General features: G+C 32.8%; 1 protein-coding gene across 1 annotated transcript; it reads right to left on the reverse strand.

Annotated features, from left to right (window-relative positions):
* Window positions 1-1,086: 1,086 nt before the first annotated feature.
* LOC111050709 lies at window positions 1,087-18,873 on the reverse strand. Its single transcript, XM_022337060.2, has 8 exons — window positions 18,541-18,873; window positions 17,814-17,947; window positions 15,871-16,043; window positions 14,033-14,118; window positions 8,852-8,955; window positions 8,205-8,253; window positions 6,946-7,105; window positions 1,087-4,799 (listed from the first exon to the last, which is right to left on the reverse strand). The coding sequence occupies exons 1-8, from the start codon at window positions 18,808-18,810 to the stop codon at window positions 4,465-4,467; spliced, it is 1,311 nt and encodes a 436-aa protein (XP_022192752.2). The 5' UTR covers window positions 18,811-18,873; the 3' UTR covers window positions 1,087-4,464.
* Between the last annotated feature and the right edge of the window lie 1,058 nt (window positions 18,874-19,931).

Consider the following 19,931-nt stretch of genomic DNA (forward strand, 5'->3'; position numbering starts at 1 on the left):
TGAACAAAATGCCAATCTAGATCGGGAATCAAACCTCAGATTGACAGAAAGCAATTAATTTATAAAAGAGTTTGACATCTAATTAGAATTGAACTAAAAATGCGTTTACAACAAAGTTATTAACAAAATGTTCATTTCTCCGTCGTTATAGATTCTATTAGATTGAACAAAACTTATCATGCACATAATGAACATATGTGTTTGTCAAGTTCCGTTTAATCTAATAGAATCTATAAGGACGGAGAAAGAAACATTTTGTTAATAACTTTGGTGTAAACGCAGCTTAAGACTAACTAACGTTTATATCTTATTTCAAATGTGGTTTAAACTGTTATTACACCAACTTTTTACCACATTTTCAAAAGGTTTTATCCATTTTAGAACTATAAAGGCCTTTTCAAAAATAAATTGATACGCTGTAATACAAATCTCCTCCAAGGGTCGCTTTCTCCAAAGTTGGTTCAACTATTAAGCCCGTTCAATCAATGTATGGTCGCATTTATAATTATGTGTTTTGAATTGAATCAGCTTATGGTTTAAACTGGAATTTTAGTTCAATGTTTTTGTAGAAAGTGAACCTAAAGGTTGAATAAATTCGAATCTCACGAATATCAAATCAACTGGACACTGAAGGATAAACATAAAACTAGAGTAGACACAAAATAAAAGCCAGATTTCTAGTAACTATTATCCTTTTTGAAAAATAGGGGTTTGGATAGATACAGTACTAACTAAATAAAATAATAACATTTTTCAACTAAAATACTAACTCTATAATCTCAAATATAATTTCCATACATAACATTCATTCACTGATACATTGCTGATAGATTGCTAATTTAAAATTCCGTTTAAAAACAATTATTATAAACATTTCAACAGATTACAATATTATAACAAATTTTTCAACAGTAATTATGATTTAAATTTGATCCTAAACGTGTAATTCTTTATAATATTTATATTCGCTAAGATTAGCCTAAAATTGCATGAATATTGCATTAATTTCTGATAAAATTTGAACATTTCTCAAATAGAAATGAAATAAAAGGGCATAAAAATACATATACAATAGAATATTATCTCTGATCATAATATCAATTAACAGCAAGCAAACTTAACTGTTTCAATTTAAAAATTATAATTAATAAGATTATTTGTAAATAATCTCTTTCTAGTCTAAATGGCAGTATATATATGGAAATCATTCTCAAAAAGTATAATAACGCTAGAAGTGATGTAAGAATTCCAATATTGGCAAATAATAAAATATTAACACAAAGTGGGTGTTTCATCTAACTATTATTAGTATTTTCAAGGCAATTACTGAATTTTTCAAGGAAAAAACTGCTTTCAAAATTTTTTCAAAAATGTCAAGCCTACAAAAATGTCTAGTCAAATTGACTGAAATTGAAAGCGTCCTTGAATAGAATACACTTCTACAAGCACAAAACTATTGAGCTAATTATAATTAAACTAAAATAAATAATAAATAGACTACAATTAGCTGATCAACACTAGTTCCACAGACTCACACACAAATAAACAATAGAAGGCGAAATAAACGTTAAACATGTACAAATTCAACTACAATCCCATTAAACAATAATAAAACTACTGTACAGTTTATACACACTTTTAACAATAATTATGAATAGCCTAATTCATCTATATAAACAAATAATGCCCAATGAAAATTTATAAAATGTTTCTCTCCATGTTAAAATATTAACTCATCCTACACTGGCAGTAAGTTCTATGGCACATAGCATCTAATAGAATACAATTAAAAGCTCAATAATTCCTAAAATGTCAAAATATTATATTTACAAAAAGTCATTAGCCTATCAAATTGAAACATTAATTTAGCAAAACATTATTATTGTAAGGCAGTTGAATAACAAGTGAGACCAGCTCAAACTTATTATTTTATCACATACTTACTTATTAATAGATAAAAAAATTAAGTGGTGGAAATTGAAGTGAGAAATTTAATAGTCATTAAAAAAAAGTAAAGAGAAATGAAACCAGCTCACACTTCACCTATTATCACAATGTAATATGTCATATTAAACAATGAATAAGAAATGAAAGTAAAAAAATAATAATTCAAGTGAGAAATAAAACATGGTGACAGGAAATCATGAATTTAAAATAACAATTTTTCACCATATGAAAAATTAATATTACAATAAGAACTGGAAACCCACATGCAAATAGTATAATACATAAAATAATAGCAAGCCAATTATGCTACCATTAAAAACACTTAAAATTGAGACCAATTTGAAAATGAAACCTAATATAGGTAATAGGATCAGTCTCTTGTCATCACAATTTTTTCAAACATTTCAAGCCTACAAAAAGTCCAGTCAATTTGAAAGACTGAAATTGTAAGTGTGTCAATCATAGGTCGAACTTAAACATAGAAAAATATACTCTTTGAAGTTAGTCAAATTGTAAGACAGAAATTTTATAGGGTTTCTATCATTTGATAGAACTTAATCATATTAGTGATATTTATATGTATACTCCTACACGTGCAATTGGAGTAACACTTTGCTTCAATAAGATATAAAAATATCAGTGAGTTGAAAACTGGAGCGAAAAATTAACTTTCATTCATACACTTACGATTTACCGATACATAAATAATATTAATGATTGAGAAAGGAACAGGAAAGATATTCATATTGAAGCACTCAATAAATGATCAGCTTCATATTGATTATGTAACACGTTGTTGCAAAAACTCGATCACCGTTAAAAAGCTAAAACTATTAGCAGTGATTGCTTATTACACTAATTCGCAATCTGATATTAATTTCCCAAAAATTGTCAGCAAGTTATATTGTGACAAATTGCACGAAATTTATCTCTCTCTCTCTCTCTCTCTCTCCAATGAAACATCTAGCACAAAATTCCTAGTCAAAAAAATTACTGACTCCAGCAGCAAATGTGATGTATACCGTAGTGACTGTATATTACAAAACTGTGTGGTCAAGCTTAGTCTAGAATTATTATTTTTTTCTAATCCGAGAAAATCCACCAGAATCTAATCCGAGAATCCAGATTCTAATTAATTTAGACCACCGTTTTTCGATTGAAAATATGAAACATAAAGCAGCTTATCATCAACAAAGTTTCAACAAAAAATGTGATCAACACGCTAAAACTCTTGAAATTATTGACTTTCATAAAGCGATTGACACTGATTGTTTTCTACTTGATAGAAGCCTTTCTGAATATTTTGAAACGGCAAACACCTTGAGATTATCAGCTATACACAAGCTTCCAGAAGATTCAAAAAGCTTATAATTGACAAATGAAAAATCAGTAGTGGTAGAGCAAAACGCAGATGTAGCATAATTATCCTCTAACTGTTGTATTTATTTGACTATTCATTTATTTGTTAATACTATCATATGAATATTATTGGGATTGAACAACAGACTTGGTCAACAACTATATTTTCCACCAGAATTCTACGGTTGTAATGAGTCTCACAACAAATAGCCTAGTAAATAAAAATTTAAAGATAATAATTTTACCAAACCTTTACTTGATACCGGTATTACTTGTTTGATTGAAGTGTGGCGTATAACATCGATAATTGCAATTGATTTGTTCAAATATCCTATATTGTGGGCTAGTCTTTTCAAAAGATTCAATTGCACTGCAATATTAGTAAATAACAATTATTATATTGTTATTCTGTGACTTGATGCAAGAGCTAAGAGTGTGGATTAACACTAAGCAACATTATTCAAATAAATATATTATATATTTAAAAGTTGAGTAGCCTTCTCAAAGCTATGAACAGATCAGTAGTAGGTAAGTCTAATACCCACATTTCCCTGATCCAATATCAAAGTCTATTCAAATTTAAAATGGTTCTACTCACTACTTGCTCAATTTATTAACCCTGACATTCAAATTGTAGTCATACTAGCCTTAAATCTGTTATAAAAGTGAGGTTAGGTAACATACTTGAAGCAAGCTGTAAACAGAGCAGCTTAATTACCAACTAGCTTAGCCTGTTATGTTTTAATACCAAAACCTAATGATTTATAATGTATCAACTTATGGGTAATAAATATCAACAATTCAATTATAGGCTACTGGTATTTACTTTGGTTAGGTTAGTTACTTGACCTGTAAACAGAGGAGCATATCTGCTGGCACCTGTATATCTGTATTTTATCAACCAATTTGGACTTTTCTAGTATGGAAACAACATTATTTCACATGTATCAACTCACATTGAGTTGATATTGAACTTGTTTTAGTTAGGTTAGGTTAGTTTACTTCAGTTAGGTTAGGTACTTGGAGCTGTAGATGGGACAGAATATTTATCAACCAACTAAGCCTATCAAAACCTAATCATATCTAGTGTTTCAACTAAAACAACAAGAGTAACAAATCTTAACAATTGAATTAGTAATGTACTAAAACTTACATTCGTTATAGGTTATGTTTGCTTGATTTTGTTGGCGTGGACACAGCAGTTGCATGGCGTTTATCCAATTGCGCCTTTTCCAAATGATGCGTAAATCCCGACCACCCATAAGTCACGTCGTTACTTTCCTTAGATACCAGTTCCTGACTGTTGTTACCCTGAGAACAGGAACCGCTCATACCTGTTACATCGGTATGGTAGCCGGTATCCTGGCTGGGTAGTTCTGCGGTAACAGTTAATGGTAACGGACAAAGGAACTCGTCGTTATTTTCATCCGCTCGCTGCGAGCAGAGTATCAGTGACATTTCTGAGGTGTCTGCTTCGGATTTTCCACTTACATCTGTAAGAAAAAAACAGGACTTGAAATAATAGAAGGCTATTCCTAAAGAATTGCTCGGTGGATCATAGTCAATCAGAAATGAGGAGCTGCAAAACACAAAGTAATTTGTAATTCTATTATATTAAGCTAGCAATTTCTGTATATCTGTTTATATTTTTATATCTGGTTATTTATGTTCAACGGTTCTCGATTTTCACGAAAGTTGGAACATAGAACATAGATCTATTGCACTAGAACGGTCTCATCCTTGGGAAAACTCGCTGAACGACATTAAAAGGATAACAATAATTATTCATCCTTGGCTGAAACAGCTGAGACTTTCGTCGTCTGTGGATAGTTAAAAGTGAGCAAGTGATTCTGTGGAAAATCAAAATATCGCATCCCTGAAATTCATAAGCTGACGTATAGCCAGCTGTAAAATATAAACATGATCATTTTAGAGAATTGTGTTCTGTTTACCATTAAAAAAATAACTAGCGAAGCTTGGTGCCCCAATATTACTACTATTAATTTGATATACTACTACTATACTAGTAATACAACATTTAATTTGTAATACTACTATTTAAAACTTACATCCTATAAGAAAACAGAATCGAACTTGAAATAATAGTATTTCTACAGAATTTCTCGGTAGTTCTTAGTCAGTTAGAAATGAGGAGTTGCAAAAACATAAACTGAATTAATGAAGCAGTATAATATTCATAACTATTACCGTACATTTATTTACTTTGAAATACATCATTTTTTCACTAACGTTGTAAATCATTGTAATTGTAATTGAAATGAAATCTAACCACATCAGAAACAGTGTCATAACTGTTTAAAATTTAAATGTAATAAAATTTGGACGATCTGAGACAAAATTAGGAAATAGAAGAAGTTTTGGAATTAATGAATGACGTGAATGTTTAAAATTTAAATGTAATAAAATTTGGACGATCTGAGACAAAATTAGGAAATAGAAGTTTTGGAATTAATGAATGACGTGAAAGCTCTCAGAGTCTTCACTCTGAAACGAAAAATCATATGGAGAATATGGGGACCCATAAGAGCAGCTGAAGGTTGGGGCATTCGAAGTAATGAAGAGATGAATAATATACTTTGAAGGGAAAATATTGTACGTTTCATTAAGTCGCAACAGATATGCTGGCTTGGACATCTTGAGAGGATGAATAGAGAAAGGTTGCCAAAGGCCATATTGGAGGCAAGAATTGAAGGCACAAGAAGAAGAGGGCGACCAAAGAGAAGGTGGCTGGAAGATGTGGAGAGAGATCTGCGAGTGTTGGGAAATAGGGGATGGAAGAGAGTTGCTGGTGATAGAGACAGATGGAAAGGAATTGTCATGGAAGCCAAGGTCCACATAGGACTGTAGTGCTAAAGGAAGAAGAAGTTTTGGGCAATAGCCTATCTTTTCTTTTCCGACAATTGTATTGTTTGCTATATCCAATAAATAAATAACTGAAGCTAATTACCAATCTCTATTAAGATTGATAGGTGGAAGGAATTTGATGGGTTGAAGGAATTCATGATTCACTTTTATAATTAATCAATTCACACATAATTTTAAACAACTCATGCTCTATTTCACCAAGCTCGGGAATATGAATCAAACCACGAAGCTCACCAAGAAATTCTAATATGGTAGAACCGGATATGCTAGAGTGCACTGGAATTATCAATAAGAGCTATCTTCATAGAAATCATATGTTCAGTGCACTCGTTGTGAAGCATAGGCGATTTGACCATGTTCAAATATCTTGACCGAGCTTGGTGAAACCAGGCACTATTATGGTAAAAGTACTATCAAGATCAAGTTCAGATTAAATGAATGATGAATATGATGACACTATCAAGTGAATCAAGCCCTCGACCCTTAGCTAATGCTTGAACAAAAATAACGGCACAATGAATTGAACAAGAAAGAAGTAAACATACGATAATTAGGAGGAAAAGTGATTACACAAATATTGTCAAATGATGCCAAGTATGGCGTTGAAACTCGAGTCTGGTTTTAAATAAACTGATTTTTGTGGATTTGGCAATATTTGTACATAATTTTTTCACCTCATCATGGAGAAGTTCCTCATCATTTCTGAAGACAGTGTGAAATACGATAAAATTAAAGGAAATGATAAGTACTTACCATCAGATTCAGCGGGCAATGTAGACACATTCATGTCTTGTGTGAAATTGAGCCTGCTACATGAGCTGCGACTTGAGTCACTTTTCCTAATCTTGGAACTATGAATCGGAGATACATCAGGGGATGAAACCATAGGTAATGGCGTACCAAGATATCTGTCCTGCAATTTAAACATAGACAAGTTTATGAAACATTCACAAACAATTTTCAAGAATATTATTAACAGCCCAAGGACAGAATAGAATACTAAAATAATATAACAATCCTATACTATTAAACGAGCAACTTCTGTTTATATGTTTGTATTTCACCGGATCTCGAAAACGGCTCTAACGATTCCCACGAAATTCAGAACATAGTAGGTTTATAATATAAAGATTCGATTGCACTAGGTCTTATCCCTGGGAAAACTCGCTGAAGGACATTAAAAGTATAATTATTATTCATCCTTGGAAAAACAGATGATAATTATTTCGTCGTCTGTTGGTGATGGAAGTGAGTGAGCGAGTTCATGTGTGTGGGACTGTGTCAAAATTATGACTCAGCTGTTGAACTTTTATAATTCAGTCAGGTGCTTAGTGCCGGTTGCAAAAAAGCCGGGTTATTTTCAATCCTGATTAATTCCAGTAGATCCATCTTTTCGAAACGGTCTTCTCTGATTTAGTTCACGTGAAGTTATCAGGATTAAAATTTAACCGGCTTTTCTGCAACTGGGCCTTTGTGAGGGAAATTTTTGCATTCCTCTGGGAATTAATCTCAATTTACTGTGATTAGATAGAACATTTCTGTATGAATGTTATTATAATTTCTTCTTTCGTAATAAATTTTTTAAGCTTTTTTACTCCAGAACGAAGCTCGGTCCCCGATACTAGATAATAATAAATTAGTATTGATAAATAATAAGTAAACAAAATAATAAAAATTATTTTTTGTGCTTGTGCGGCCACAGGATACCTCTTCGAAATTACTCATTGGCCGTTCTTCTTGCCCTTGTTTAATTATATATTTATAGTACGAAATGAATTATTACTATTTAGCATAATTTATAGAGACGAAAAAATTCATTCAGCTCCCAATCGAAATTGACAATGAGAATAATGTTAAAAAAATGCAATTAAATTAAAAATGACAAGGTTAATTTAACACCAATCGTTTTCAAGTAATAATATATCCACTTAATAAATATAATAAAGTTTATAATAGTTACTGGAATAATATTTTAGAATAGATTATAGGTAGAAAAATATAAATTAACTTACAACTTCATCCAAACTAGTGTTACTTCCCATACTGTCGTCAGTATCAAACCTGAATGATAGGAAAAAACAAACAAATTAAGAATAGAATTTTCAATAGCTTGTAATAATTGTTGACGTGGCGAAGTTTGGTCATACATACCCACTATACTTGAAAGTGTAATCACGTTGAAATAATTCAGAAGTAATTGAATTAAACGACTTCAAATTTTTACATGTTTAATATGAAATATGAAATCAAGTCGTTTAATATGGAATTAATATATAAATCCTTGAATTGTCAATTTAAAATAAATATCTAAATCACCTTCACTACAACAAAGAGAAAAAATAATATTACAGTTTACAGAAATCAGTGCGAATGAGGGTGATAGATTTTAAAAAAACATAAGACCAAAAATTGATGAGAATAAATGGTGTAATAAGGATAAGAACAAGGGTCATGAATGGAAAAGTCAACGTAATCATACGTTTTAGTATGTCTGTTAAATATCCTTGTGCTCCAATTAAGAGAAACCACAAACTTTCAAGTATTTTGATTGTTGTGTGAGTTGAGGATTCAAACTTTCTTTCTTACATCTAATAAATCAGATCCTAATTTTAGCAGATGAGGAAGAAACTAATTCTTTTAACAATGAGGCATTACTTACCGATGAGGAGAAATGTGATTCCTGGTGAAATCTAGTTTTCGTCTCAAGTTGGATATGCTCATTATACTACTATCTTCTTCGTCTGCTTCTACCATATCATCGTCCTAGAAAAATTTACATATTAAGAACAATGTTGAACTGCAGGAAAACAGAATGTAAAATAATTTCAGATCACAAGCAAGCACAATGCAGTAAAGACACTATAAATGCAATAATAAATCCAGAGTCAGTATTGTAGTTCCATAATGATATAAAAACAAAAAGAATTTGTGAATTCTACATTTATTTATGGGACACGACCATGTGTGGGCCACACATATCACAGACGAAGATCAATTCTCACTTTTTAGTCAGCTTAATGATGTGACCTGTGTGGCCATGTAACCATAGTTCTGTACCATAAATAAATGTGGAATTGACTAGATCTGTGTGTATCTATTTCATAATTGACCGAGCGAAGTGAGGTCTAAGATTCAAGTCGACGGTTTTGAATTTCTCTTAATGTTTTAATGTTTATATGTTGCGCATTTACGGCGAATCGCGGTAATAGATCTTCATGAAATTTGACAGGTATGTTCCTTTTGAAATTGCGCGTCGACGTATATACAAGGTTTTTGGAAATTTTGCATTTCAAGGATAATATAAAAGAAAAAAGGAGCCTCCTTCATAAATCAGCTGTCGAGTGGATTAAAAACGCATGCCATGACACATGCAATTCAATATCTCAATGCAACTTAAAAAATCAGCAGCTGTGTAGACTATAAATCGCATGCCTCATTGAATGCATTTTTATGCACTATTAAATAGGATGCAAATAATTTATCTTCTCTATACTTATAAAAGGCTAAGCCCCGAAAGACTGAAATCACACCACAGCCCAAACTACTGAACCTAAAAACTTGAAATTTTGCACGATTGTTTATGGTAGCCTGAAAACATCCACTAAGGAAGGATTTTCAGAAATTTGCCCCCCTGAGGGAGCTGGAGCCCCCCCCCAAAATTTTGTACTTTTTAACCGCTGATTGCACAGCAAAGTCATGAGGAACTTTTTTGTTCAGCTACAAAAAAAAATTAGATGTATGCAGAAAAATTTCAATCAGGAGCACAGGGGGGTCCAGGAGAGGGTATTTTTCGAAAATTTCGATGTAAAATCACACTACAGCTCAAACTAATTATCCTACAGACTTGAAACTTTGCACAAATATTCTTCAAACATGCTAGACGCGCACTAAGAACGGATTTTGAGATATTTTGCCTCTAAGGGTTTCAAAGGATGAAAAAGGATTCTATTAAGTAAAGCTATGAACATGGTAAGGTGAGTGCCATATGGAAATGAGATAATATTTATTTATTGACATGTGATATTCTAACATATGTTTTAATCAATGGAAATAATAGAATAATTATGATAGAAATTCAAAAAAGAACATCTGTTCTATTATTGCTTTCTACCTGATTCCACTCAACCTCAATAATATTGTTCTGATAGTTGATAAATATGTTTAATAATAATATTATTATTGATATACAAGTATTGTTTTAATAATTAACTATTATCATTAATATAATAATAGTATTGTTTTGGTAATCAATAAATATTTTTATTTTCACAAACTCTGTATAATTTAATTATAATGGTGAATGTGAAACAGCTGCATCAAAGAAATTATCTCAAAAACTTATGTTTAGGAAAACCATAGTTTTGAACTTCGTTTTCCTGATGCAATGTATAAGCCTACATGTGGCATGTATGATTAATTTTTCAGCTAGAACAGTTTTTTGAGACTGCTAAATAAACGTCTACAGTTTTATCAATGATGTATCGGCAATATGAAAACGCATGCAGTTAATATGTCTTTAAATAAAGGTGTTGATATCTACATGATAATTATTCTCTACCATTTTCATTTAATTAAAATTTCAAAATTATTCACGCCTTGATAGAATGATTGACTCACTGTTCAGTCAGTCGAAAATTTTAATATTGAAATGAGGGGAATTTTGGCAAGCTGAACAAAAAAGTAAGGTCCTATGCACCTTTTTGATATTATTTCTTTGAATGAAAAATGAGTTTTGTGGGTTGTCAAAACTCCCCCTGAAAGAGAACTATTCATTTTATCCTATCTTTTAGTAAAATAACAATGATTTCTGCATTGAATATCTTGCTAACAAGAATCGAACTCTTTGTGAATTTAGATATGACCTACACTTTAGATTTATATAATTCTATTAATAAATTCATGGAAATTAAAGTACTTTTTTCAGTTAGTTGATGAAATTGATTATCAATAGAGAAAACGATTATAATTTTATCAATACAGAATTAGTTGAATGAATTGTCGATGTACTGAGTTCTTGGTCAACAATAATTCAATATTGGTATTTATCAAATCATTATTTTTTTCAGAAGTTATTTCATTTGAATTAGAAAATATTTATAAGCTCCTATCAATTTATCATTCGTAACAATGAATTCTTCAAAACATGAATTTAATCAAATAAAAAATTGCCCATACTTCTGTATTCATGTTCGCATGTTTTCCACTTGTGATGGATAGCCAAAATATTGTGGAGCGAGCTGCACGGCGAATTGTAATTGAGGGCTCTGATTGGCTGAAAAGTTCAGCGTTCGGAGTGAGGTGAGGCAAGCAGTTAGAACAGAGGCAAGCGGCACGGCGAATGGTTCCGAGTGCGGTACGGCGAATGATTAACAGCTGATTTTTAACATTATGAAACATATATGCTCATGTTCGTTGAAAGGCAAGATGTTCGGAGGAATGCACGGTTTGCTGCTCGGTTCGAGGTTCGGTTCGGCATGTGTGGACGCACCTTTAGTTGTTACAGGACATTTATACAGATCACAGGCCAAAGCAACATAATAATCTATCTTCTTCTTTTTCTTCTTTTTCTTCTTCTTCTTACTCCTCTTCTCCTTCTTTCTCTTCTTCTTCTTCTTCTTCCTCTTCTTCTTCTACCTATATCTAAAAGGCTAAGCCCCGACAAACTGAAATCACGCCACAGCCCAAACTACTAAGCCTAAAAACATGAAATTTCACACAATTGTTTATTGTAGCCTCAAAACATCCACTACGAAAGGATTTTCAGAAATCTGGTCCGATATATGGTCCAGGAAATATGCGATGTACGATGAATCACACAGAATTCCATATTCTTTCCATTTTAGGATGAATATAAGCTAAGCTAAATTCAAAAAATGGTAAATTATTCTTTCATTCTCCAGTAATTAAAGAATGCAATATGAATACTATACATATATACTATACAATATATACTCTCTTTCATTAGGTGAATAATTTTTTTCAACATTTTCCAGTTTCTCAATGATAAGGGAGTGATAATTATTTGTATAGGTCTTCTAAGGAACCATTATCAACAGCTGGTACCAATCAACTACACTTCAACTCCAAACTACCGTTTTAATACCAGTACACAATAATTTATCACAGGGTGATATGTTTATTACAGCTGGTAACTTTAGATGCTAAATCATATTATCACAATATGATCTTGAATCATGATCATCTTTTCGTTCTTCAGTAGCCGCTCGGCCGAAAATTTCGAAAACATATGTCTGTAAAATGGATTAATAAATAATTATTATTAGCCCCCCTATTAAAATTTCTGTTCAGAAACCATCCCCAATATTCACACAACATATTCTCAAAGTTTCATGCCGTTATGTCAAGTAGTTTTCAAGTCTACAGGGAACAAACAAACATACAAACAAACACACAAACAGACATTCATTTTTTATAAATAGATTTCCATTCGGCTCAAACAAAAGCCTCTCTGAATGAAGGTAGAATGATAAGGATTCAGTTCTGTTGTTTTAACATTTTTTCAAATCACTTTCAAAAAGCTCATGTAGTACCTACTATTGTGTTTGAGACACTTCTGGCGCTATCATAGTTTCACCACTATTCTGTTCCACAGTCCTATCTCTTGCAGACGTTAACTATATCTATACTAATTATATAAAGTAAAAAGCTGGCTTATGCACGTACGGGATAGGAAAATTATGTTTGACGCATCATCACGTCTGAACTACTGGACTAATTAACTTGAAATTTTGCTTATAGATTTTAAATTAACCAAGGATGGTTATAGGCCTATTCTCAATTCTTCAAAATTTCATTACGTCAAGTTTTCATTTTATCAAGTTTTAAAGTAGATCCTTGCGAAGCACGGGTTCTTGCTAGTAACGTATAAAAGGAGAAAGGAGCCTCCTTCATAGCCAATATTAGAGTAAAAATCAGACTATAGAATAATTATTCATCATAAATCAGCTGTCTAGTAGACTATAATTCTACCCGTTCAAGAACATCGAACATCTTGAAAATGTATCTTTCCATCAACGTTGTAGACAGTTGCAGCCAGACCTGATAACAGCGCTCACACTCACATTCCGGGACGACACGTCACGGTACGATAGGACAGAAAGCTCTATGTTTATTAAGGATTTTTTCTAGACATTTTAAAATGATAAATTATTTATTAATTTTTGAGAAAACATAACAACAGGTCAATGTAACTTACTGAGCGCGAGGTCTTCTGTTCACAGAACTACTAGTAATATTAAATGTGAGATATCACACGGGAAATTGAAACAAACTGAAATAGAGGAACAGTTTGCTATCCAAATAGCTTCAATAACTACTACAACACTCAAATCTACTCCTAGTTGGCTCGATACTCAACTACCATGTCATTCATTAAATAACGTTCACATTAGATTGGTATCACATTTTTTTTAATCGTTTTGAATAATTCATATTGAAATAATTAATTAGTAGGACCCCTTTTTTGAAACTTTTTTATATAAATGTTTACATCCTATCTTCCCTTCTCTCAGCCATGCCTATCTACCTACCTTCTTCCACTTCCCTATCACACACCCTTCCCTTCCAGTTATACCCTACCTGCCTATTACATGGGAAACTATAGTTGGCAAGGTATTTCCCCCTCTTCCTTCCAGCACACATCATTTTATTGTCTTTTAATGTGTTAATATCATTGTTATTGATTTGTTGTATAGTGCTTTTACTCATTGTATTTTTGTGTGTTGTGAATAAATTGAAATTGAATTGAAAAAACAACTAGTTTTGGCTTTCAAGCCATTTTCAAGTTTTTTTCTTAAATGAATAAAAATCAAATTATTACCTTGACTACGTTGAAATACGGCTTCAGAATCTCTTCTATATGATCGGGTAGTTTTGGTGGTAGGCTCCACGTTGTTTGAGTGCATGCTGCAAAACAGAGTAACAATACGGAGTTGAGCTGAAGATAATAGAGGATAAGCTAAATTTAATCTTAACTGAATATACAATGTATGGAATTTAGAAATTTACAAAATGTAAAGCTAATTATAACTATGCAAGCTGATATAATTGTAGTTATTTTAATTAGTAGTTGTAATAGTGTGAATATTGAGTGGGCATTATTGTAGTTGTTTTTGTGTATCTTATATTGTTTTTCAGGTTTTTGAACTGAAATGAACTTTGATTCTAACTGTATGTTGAACCCTGCGTTTTTAGTGTGAGAATTGACTCTGCCTTGTTTGAATTTGCAAACTTGTTGCTTAGTTGTCAAAATTAAAGCAATTTTCGTGCATTTTTCAAATACAGTTTCAATTTCATGTCGAAAAAGCCACTGTATTTGAAGATTGTAGAGCATTGACCTTTTTGCAGCTTTGGCTTTTCCACTGGAAGTTATGCTCAACGCTCGTGGAGGGGGAATAATTTTCAGTGAAAGGGCCACAGTTCGAATTGAGACGTAACTGGGAAAACATGTAACGGTGTGCGAGCCTCGGTCCTATGAATGGGCCCATTTCCCATTCAGAGGGACAAATTGTTATGTTTTCAGTTATCAGTAATTTTTATCTAGTTGAATAGGAAACCAAATTTTATAGAGTTAGTAGGAGTAGAATCAGGAAATAATTTGTGCGTGTGAGTTCAAGTATAGTGGGTTTTATTAAAGCGTATGTGAGTGTTTCTGAAGAGTCCAAGTTTGAATATTGTTAAAATGGTGAGTGCCGAACTTTTGTTGTTTTTCTTAAGCTCATAATTTAGTTTCATAGAATGACCGAGGCCCAAATTTAAATGCAGCAAGTTAGCAGGTTCCCAAAATGTATAGATTAAAAATTGAGTATGTCTTATTGACCTGAATCGATTGTTGAATAACTTTGTTCTGTTTGAAAATTTGACATGTTACCTGACTTTTATTAATTCGTTTTATTTATTTAGAGTTCAATAAACCTGAAGTTGAATTTTATTAGTATTTTTCATTGAATTTCCTGGCTCGTAGTTGCTAGTTGCTATAATAGGTGACAATTTATGATAATGATGATAATCTGTGCATTTGAATGAACGAATCCACTAAAAGCTCCCAACCAATCAAGGATTCAACTAGAGATTTGATAGCATAATTTTGGTAAATATTATAGAAGAGAAGAAACAACCCCCCTCCGTTCACATAGTGTTTCACATAAAAAATTGCACTGTTTTCTTCGTCATATCTGGCAGTGAACTGTAGTTTTAAATTACGTTTACTAAAATTTAAAAACACAGTTTTTTGTCACATCTACGAAACTGCAGTCTTGTACGAAAATATAATAAATGTGTATTGTTTGCTTGTAAAATAAATGAACAATATAATTCCAAAGTGAAAATTAAGAGCATACTGATTGAAAATATTTGATGAGTTCTACTCTACACTGTAGTATCATAGATGAATTCTAGTAGTTGATGAGATCTATAAATGCATTAATGGAATTGATCAATGAATAATTTGGATTGGACATTAACAATATTCAATTATTATTCTACTGTTACTCTTGGTATGATCTATACTTTACTGTTTGATTAATAGAAAAGTCATATACTCACTTTTCCTTTTAAACAATATTGTTAGAATGAAATAAAAATTCTCAAGTACAATATTCTATAAAACCTTGTACTACAGATTGAATTCAACCAGGATTTTATTGAAATTCAACTTACCATTGGTGACAAATTTGATCCTCTGTTCAGATCCTGACTTTTTCGGAGTTGATGACATCATGCTATCTTTTTTCGGAGCATTACAAACCGAGCCTGGAGTGCCTGTCATTGGCGAACTGAAATCCCTCGGCACTACATTCCATGGACTGGGCATGTTCGTTTGAGAAAAATATCTGCCAAAAACGATTACAAATATTCAGATTTACACAAAAAGCATCTAAAAAACCTCTCTAGCTTCCGGTTGCACGTACGACTATTAAATTTAACCGTGATAGGTCTATAAGTAAGTACAACTTCATAGATGATTGTTCTTATAAACTCCCTCATTAAAAACAATAATGGAGCAAGAGAAAAACAATACTGTTCTATTAAATTCTGTAGAAGTGTAAATAGTTTTTAGTTGTGACTGGCAGATAACCCGTGCTCCGCTAGGGTCTGTTTGAAGCACAAATAGATTGAGTTTAATAGTTCCATGTCGATATTGAAAGTATTATCAACTGTAATAGTTGATCAACTTATTTGATTGATCTTTTATCTTACGTAATCTTTGTATCACAAACTGAATTTTTCTTCTTCTTCTCAGCCTTTTCCGACTCAGGTGGGGTCGGCGTCTCGGGTCAGTCGATCCAGGAGTCTCGGTCATGGGCTTCGTTTGGTGTTAGTCTCTTACTGCCTTCTCTACAAAATCTTGAGCAGAGAAGGGACTAACACCAAACGAAGCCCATGACCGAGACTCCTGGAAGCGATTGACCAGAAACGCCGACTCTACCTGAGTGGGAAAAAGCTGAGAAGAAAAATGCATTTACACAGTAATATGCCTTGTGACACAGCAGCTTCCGGGCGGTTCTCCTGAAGGCGATCTCATCCAACTGCTTCACACCAGGAGACAGTTTGTTAAAGAATTTCATGGCAGAAATCATATAACTGGATTGTGATCGGTGGAGGCGTCTCCTGGGGACATCCAGCAGCTCACGGCGCCTGGTATTTTGGTAGTGGATGTCACTACAGACAGCCAGAGTATTCTGTATCCTCTTGACATACACCAAGCAGAGGAGGATGTAATGTCTGACGTCAGTACACCAAGTAGAGCAGAGATGGGCTTACAGTGCGCAAGATGGTCGCTGCCTCTTATGATTCTTACAGCCCTATTTTGCAGCTTCGGGACATCAACAGCCCCTGCCGAATGACCCCACAGGAGCAATCCATAGGTGATGTGGCAATGGAAGAGAGCTTGATACATCATTACAAGATACCTCTAAGTTACCAGGCCCTTCATCTTGAGCAAATACGGGAGAGTCGGGTGGTTACCTTCTGTATATGACTGTTCCAGCTGAGTTTGGCAGTCCAAGACAAAACCCAGCAGCTTCACTGGATCCTGAGGCTCACGCAGTTCTCGTGATAAGCTGCAGATGATCCTTTGAGTCTTGTCCTCATTCAGCTGGAATCGATTAGCCAGGAACCACGAAGTGGCAGATCAAAGATGCTCTGCAGATGCCTCCAAAACCTGTTGAAGTACAGCACCCGATGACTGTTAAGAGCATCATCCGCAAACATCAGAGTGGAACCATGGTCGTCAAGATCATTTATCATGACTATGAACAGTGTAGGCCCCAGTACCGGATCCCTGAGGAACACCAAAAGTCACTGGAAGAGTCTGGGAGTTTGCACCATCGTGGGAGAAAAGCTGAGTCCTTCCAGAAAGGTATGAGCCCAAGATGGAAAAGGCCGAGTCACTTAGACCATAGAAACTCAGCTTTCTGAGTAGAATGTGATGGTCCACACAGTCGAAGGCTTTTTTCAGATCACACAGAGCCATATCAAGGAGACTCACCATCCTCGACTCACGTTGACATTCACCAATTTTACAAAATTCAATTCGTATTGAATAGAGTGAATCACTTTTTGTAAATAAATTTCAATTAAATTACAATTTCAATACTCACTTATCTATAGCTTCCTGTACATCCTCTCTAGTTTCTTCATTATCAATGCCATCAACATGGGATTCTTCATCAATATTGGCCGGATTACACTTTGATATATCATCTATGTTCCACCTTAGCTCTGTTTTTGACACCTGTATGAAAAAACAAAATTATTCATAAAATTGGTTTTTACATTGAGGTTTTAAATTATGAAGAAATAGTTACTAGAATGTGATAATTTTTATGGTAATCCAATACTTTACTTTTTCAAAACTAATAGGCTCTAAAGATCTGACTCAGACATCAACCTCTAATATTCTTCAAGAAACTTGTTATTCGCAAATTTGAATGAAATTGTCGAGCCGCCGATTTTCTGTTATGCTAACCGCAGCCTCAGTGCATGAATGAGGCATTACAGTTAGCTTACAATAGTAGTATGATAAATTAATGTGAATAAGTCTCTACATTACCAACATACGTGTTTTATGATTTTTACAAGTTTAGTTTTAGAGATCTTGATTTGGAGTTTAATTTTTTAGATTTAAATACTGTACCTCAACAACATTTTAAGATTTGTAGAAACGAGACATTACTGAATGCAAAAATATGAACTTATACTTTCATTCTCAATATAAGGCCTAGGCCTAACTAACCAAATAGACTTTCATCAACCTGACTTATTAAAAAATAGTTCAAGTAAAAATCGTATCCTAAATACAAATAATAGAAAATCTATTCTACCCACCTCTCTTGGACTAAGAACTCTCTCGAAAACCGTTGGGCTGAATGTTGCATTTTCAAGCCGCTCCTTCAGATTCTGATTGAAAGGATTGAATGGTCTCGTATTTCGTACTGAGGACGGTGGCGGTGTTTTATGAGATGGCATGCAAGAGAATGTGTTGGAAAAATACATTTTCACATCATAGTTCTCTCTGATGAAAGTACGCAACGCCATATTACTCTGTGGATCCTGCTTATGATCATGAGACTCTGGTGTACTGATTTTCCTTTCCATGATTAATGTAAATATTTACATTAATTATATACAGTTATCAGTTTAAAAGTCCACTATTTCATATTTTACTAGAATGAAAAAACAAAATGTTTTTATATGGAACTGATTTGTCATATTGTTGAAAATCAATGAATAGTTGAACGATAAAATGACTAGGTTAAATCAACAAAAAAGAGGAGGCCAGCATTGAGTAGTACAGTACTCATTAGTACTCAGTACTCAGTGTCTATTACACTAGACATAATAATGATATAACTAGACGTAAGTTACAGTTAGATTGACTAAAACTCTAAAAAAGTCATAAGTATCCACAAATTCGCATGTTTAATTTACTAACAGATAATGTTAAGCAGTTACCATTGAAAACGTTTTGTATTGCTGTTCATAAATGGCTCAAGTCTGAAGCTTTCTATTCTGTTAATGAGTACCTGGAATATTTCAATGTGTATGTGTAAATCGTGTAATATAGCCTACCTTGTAATATTTTACATATTATTGACTAAACCTATTGCTTACATTTTGTAATCTTGTTTTATAGCCAGTAAAATTTTTGATTCTAGTACGGTACGGTACTGTTTAAGTTAATTTTTCATAGGGTAGGCCTACAGATTACAACATTGTAAAAATCAATTTTTCAAATATTAAATTGGAAAAACAAATCCAAAATAGATAAATTTATTAGCAATATGATGATGAAATGAATTTCTAATCATATAAAGATATGAATTAGATAAAAAAAACTCTTACCAATCTCAACAAGTTTTACAGCAGACGCTGTCAACGCTGATGACTAGATGAAGTTAAAATAGAAGTACAAGAATACTTGGGAATATAAGAGATATATTTGATGGAATTCCGATATTATAAACTACTTCATTTGACTAGAGAGAATAGAATATCTTAATTCTAAATAACAAAACTAGCTAAAATACCAGACCATTTTTAGTCTGCATGTCAACGGTTTTCATCTTCGAAATTTTGCACTGCCTTCAAAATAACTATATTACAATCAAACTGCCAAAATTAAAAGGTTAAATGCAGGAAAGCCAACTGTTCCAGAATGAGTTTTTTCTCTCTCCAAATGAGTTTTTTCTCTCTCTCCAATGAGTTTAAAATATAAG

This window comes from Nilaparvata lugens, chromosome 13, assembly GCF_014356525.2.
Source record: "Nilaparvata lugens isolate BPH chromosome 13, ASM1435652v1, whole genome shotgun sequence".
NCBI classification, from domain to species: Eukaryota; Metazoa; Arthropoda; class Insecta; order Hemiptera; family Delphacidae; genus Nilaparvata; species Nilaparvata lugens.

Excerpts from the sequence above, each read along its gene's own strand:
- LOC111050709 (XM_022337060.2), bottom strand. The coding sequence starts at position 18,810 with ATGGAAAGGAAAATCAGTACACCAGAGTCTCATGATCATAAGCAGGAT. Across the intron at positions 16,044-17,813 it reads GTACAGGAAGCTATAGATAA|ATATTTTTCTCAAACGAACA; the intron begins GTGAGTATTGAA and ends CGTTTTTGGCAG. Across the intron at positions 7,106-8,204 it reads ACACTAGTTTGGATGAAGTT|GACAGATATCTTGGTACGCC; the intron begins GTAAGTTAATTT and ends TTTAAATTGCAG.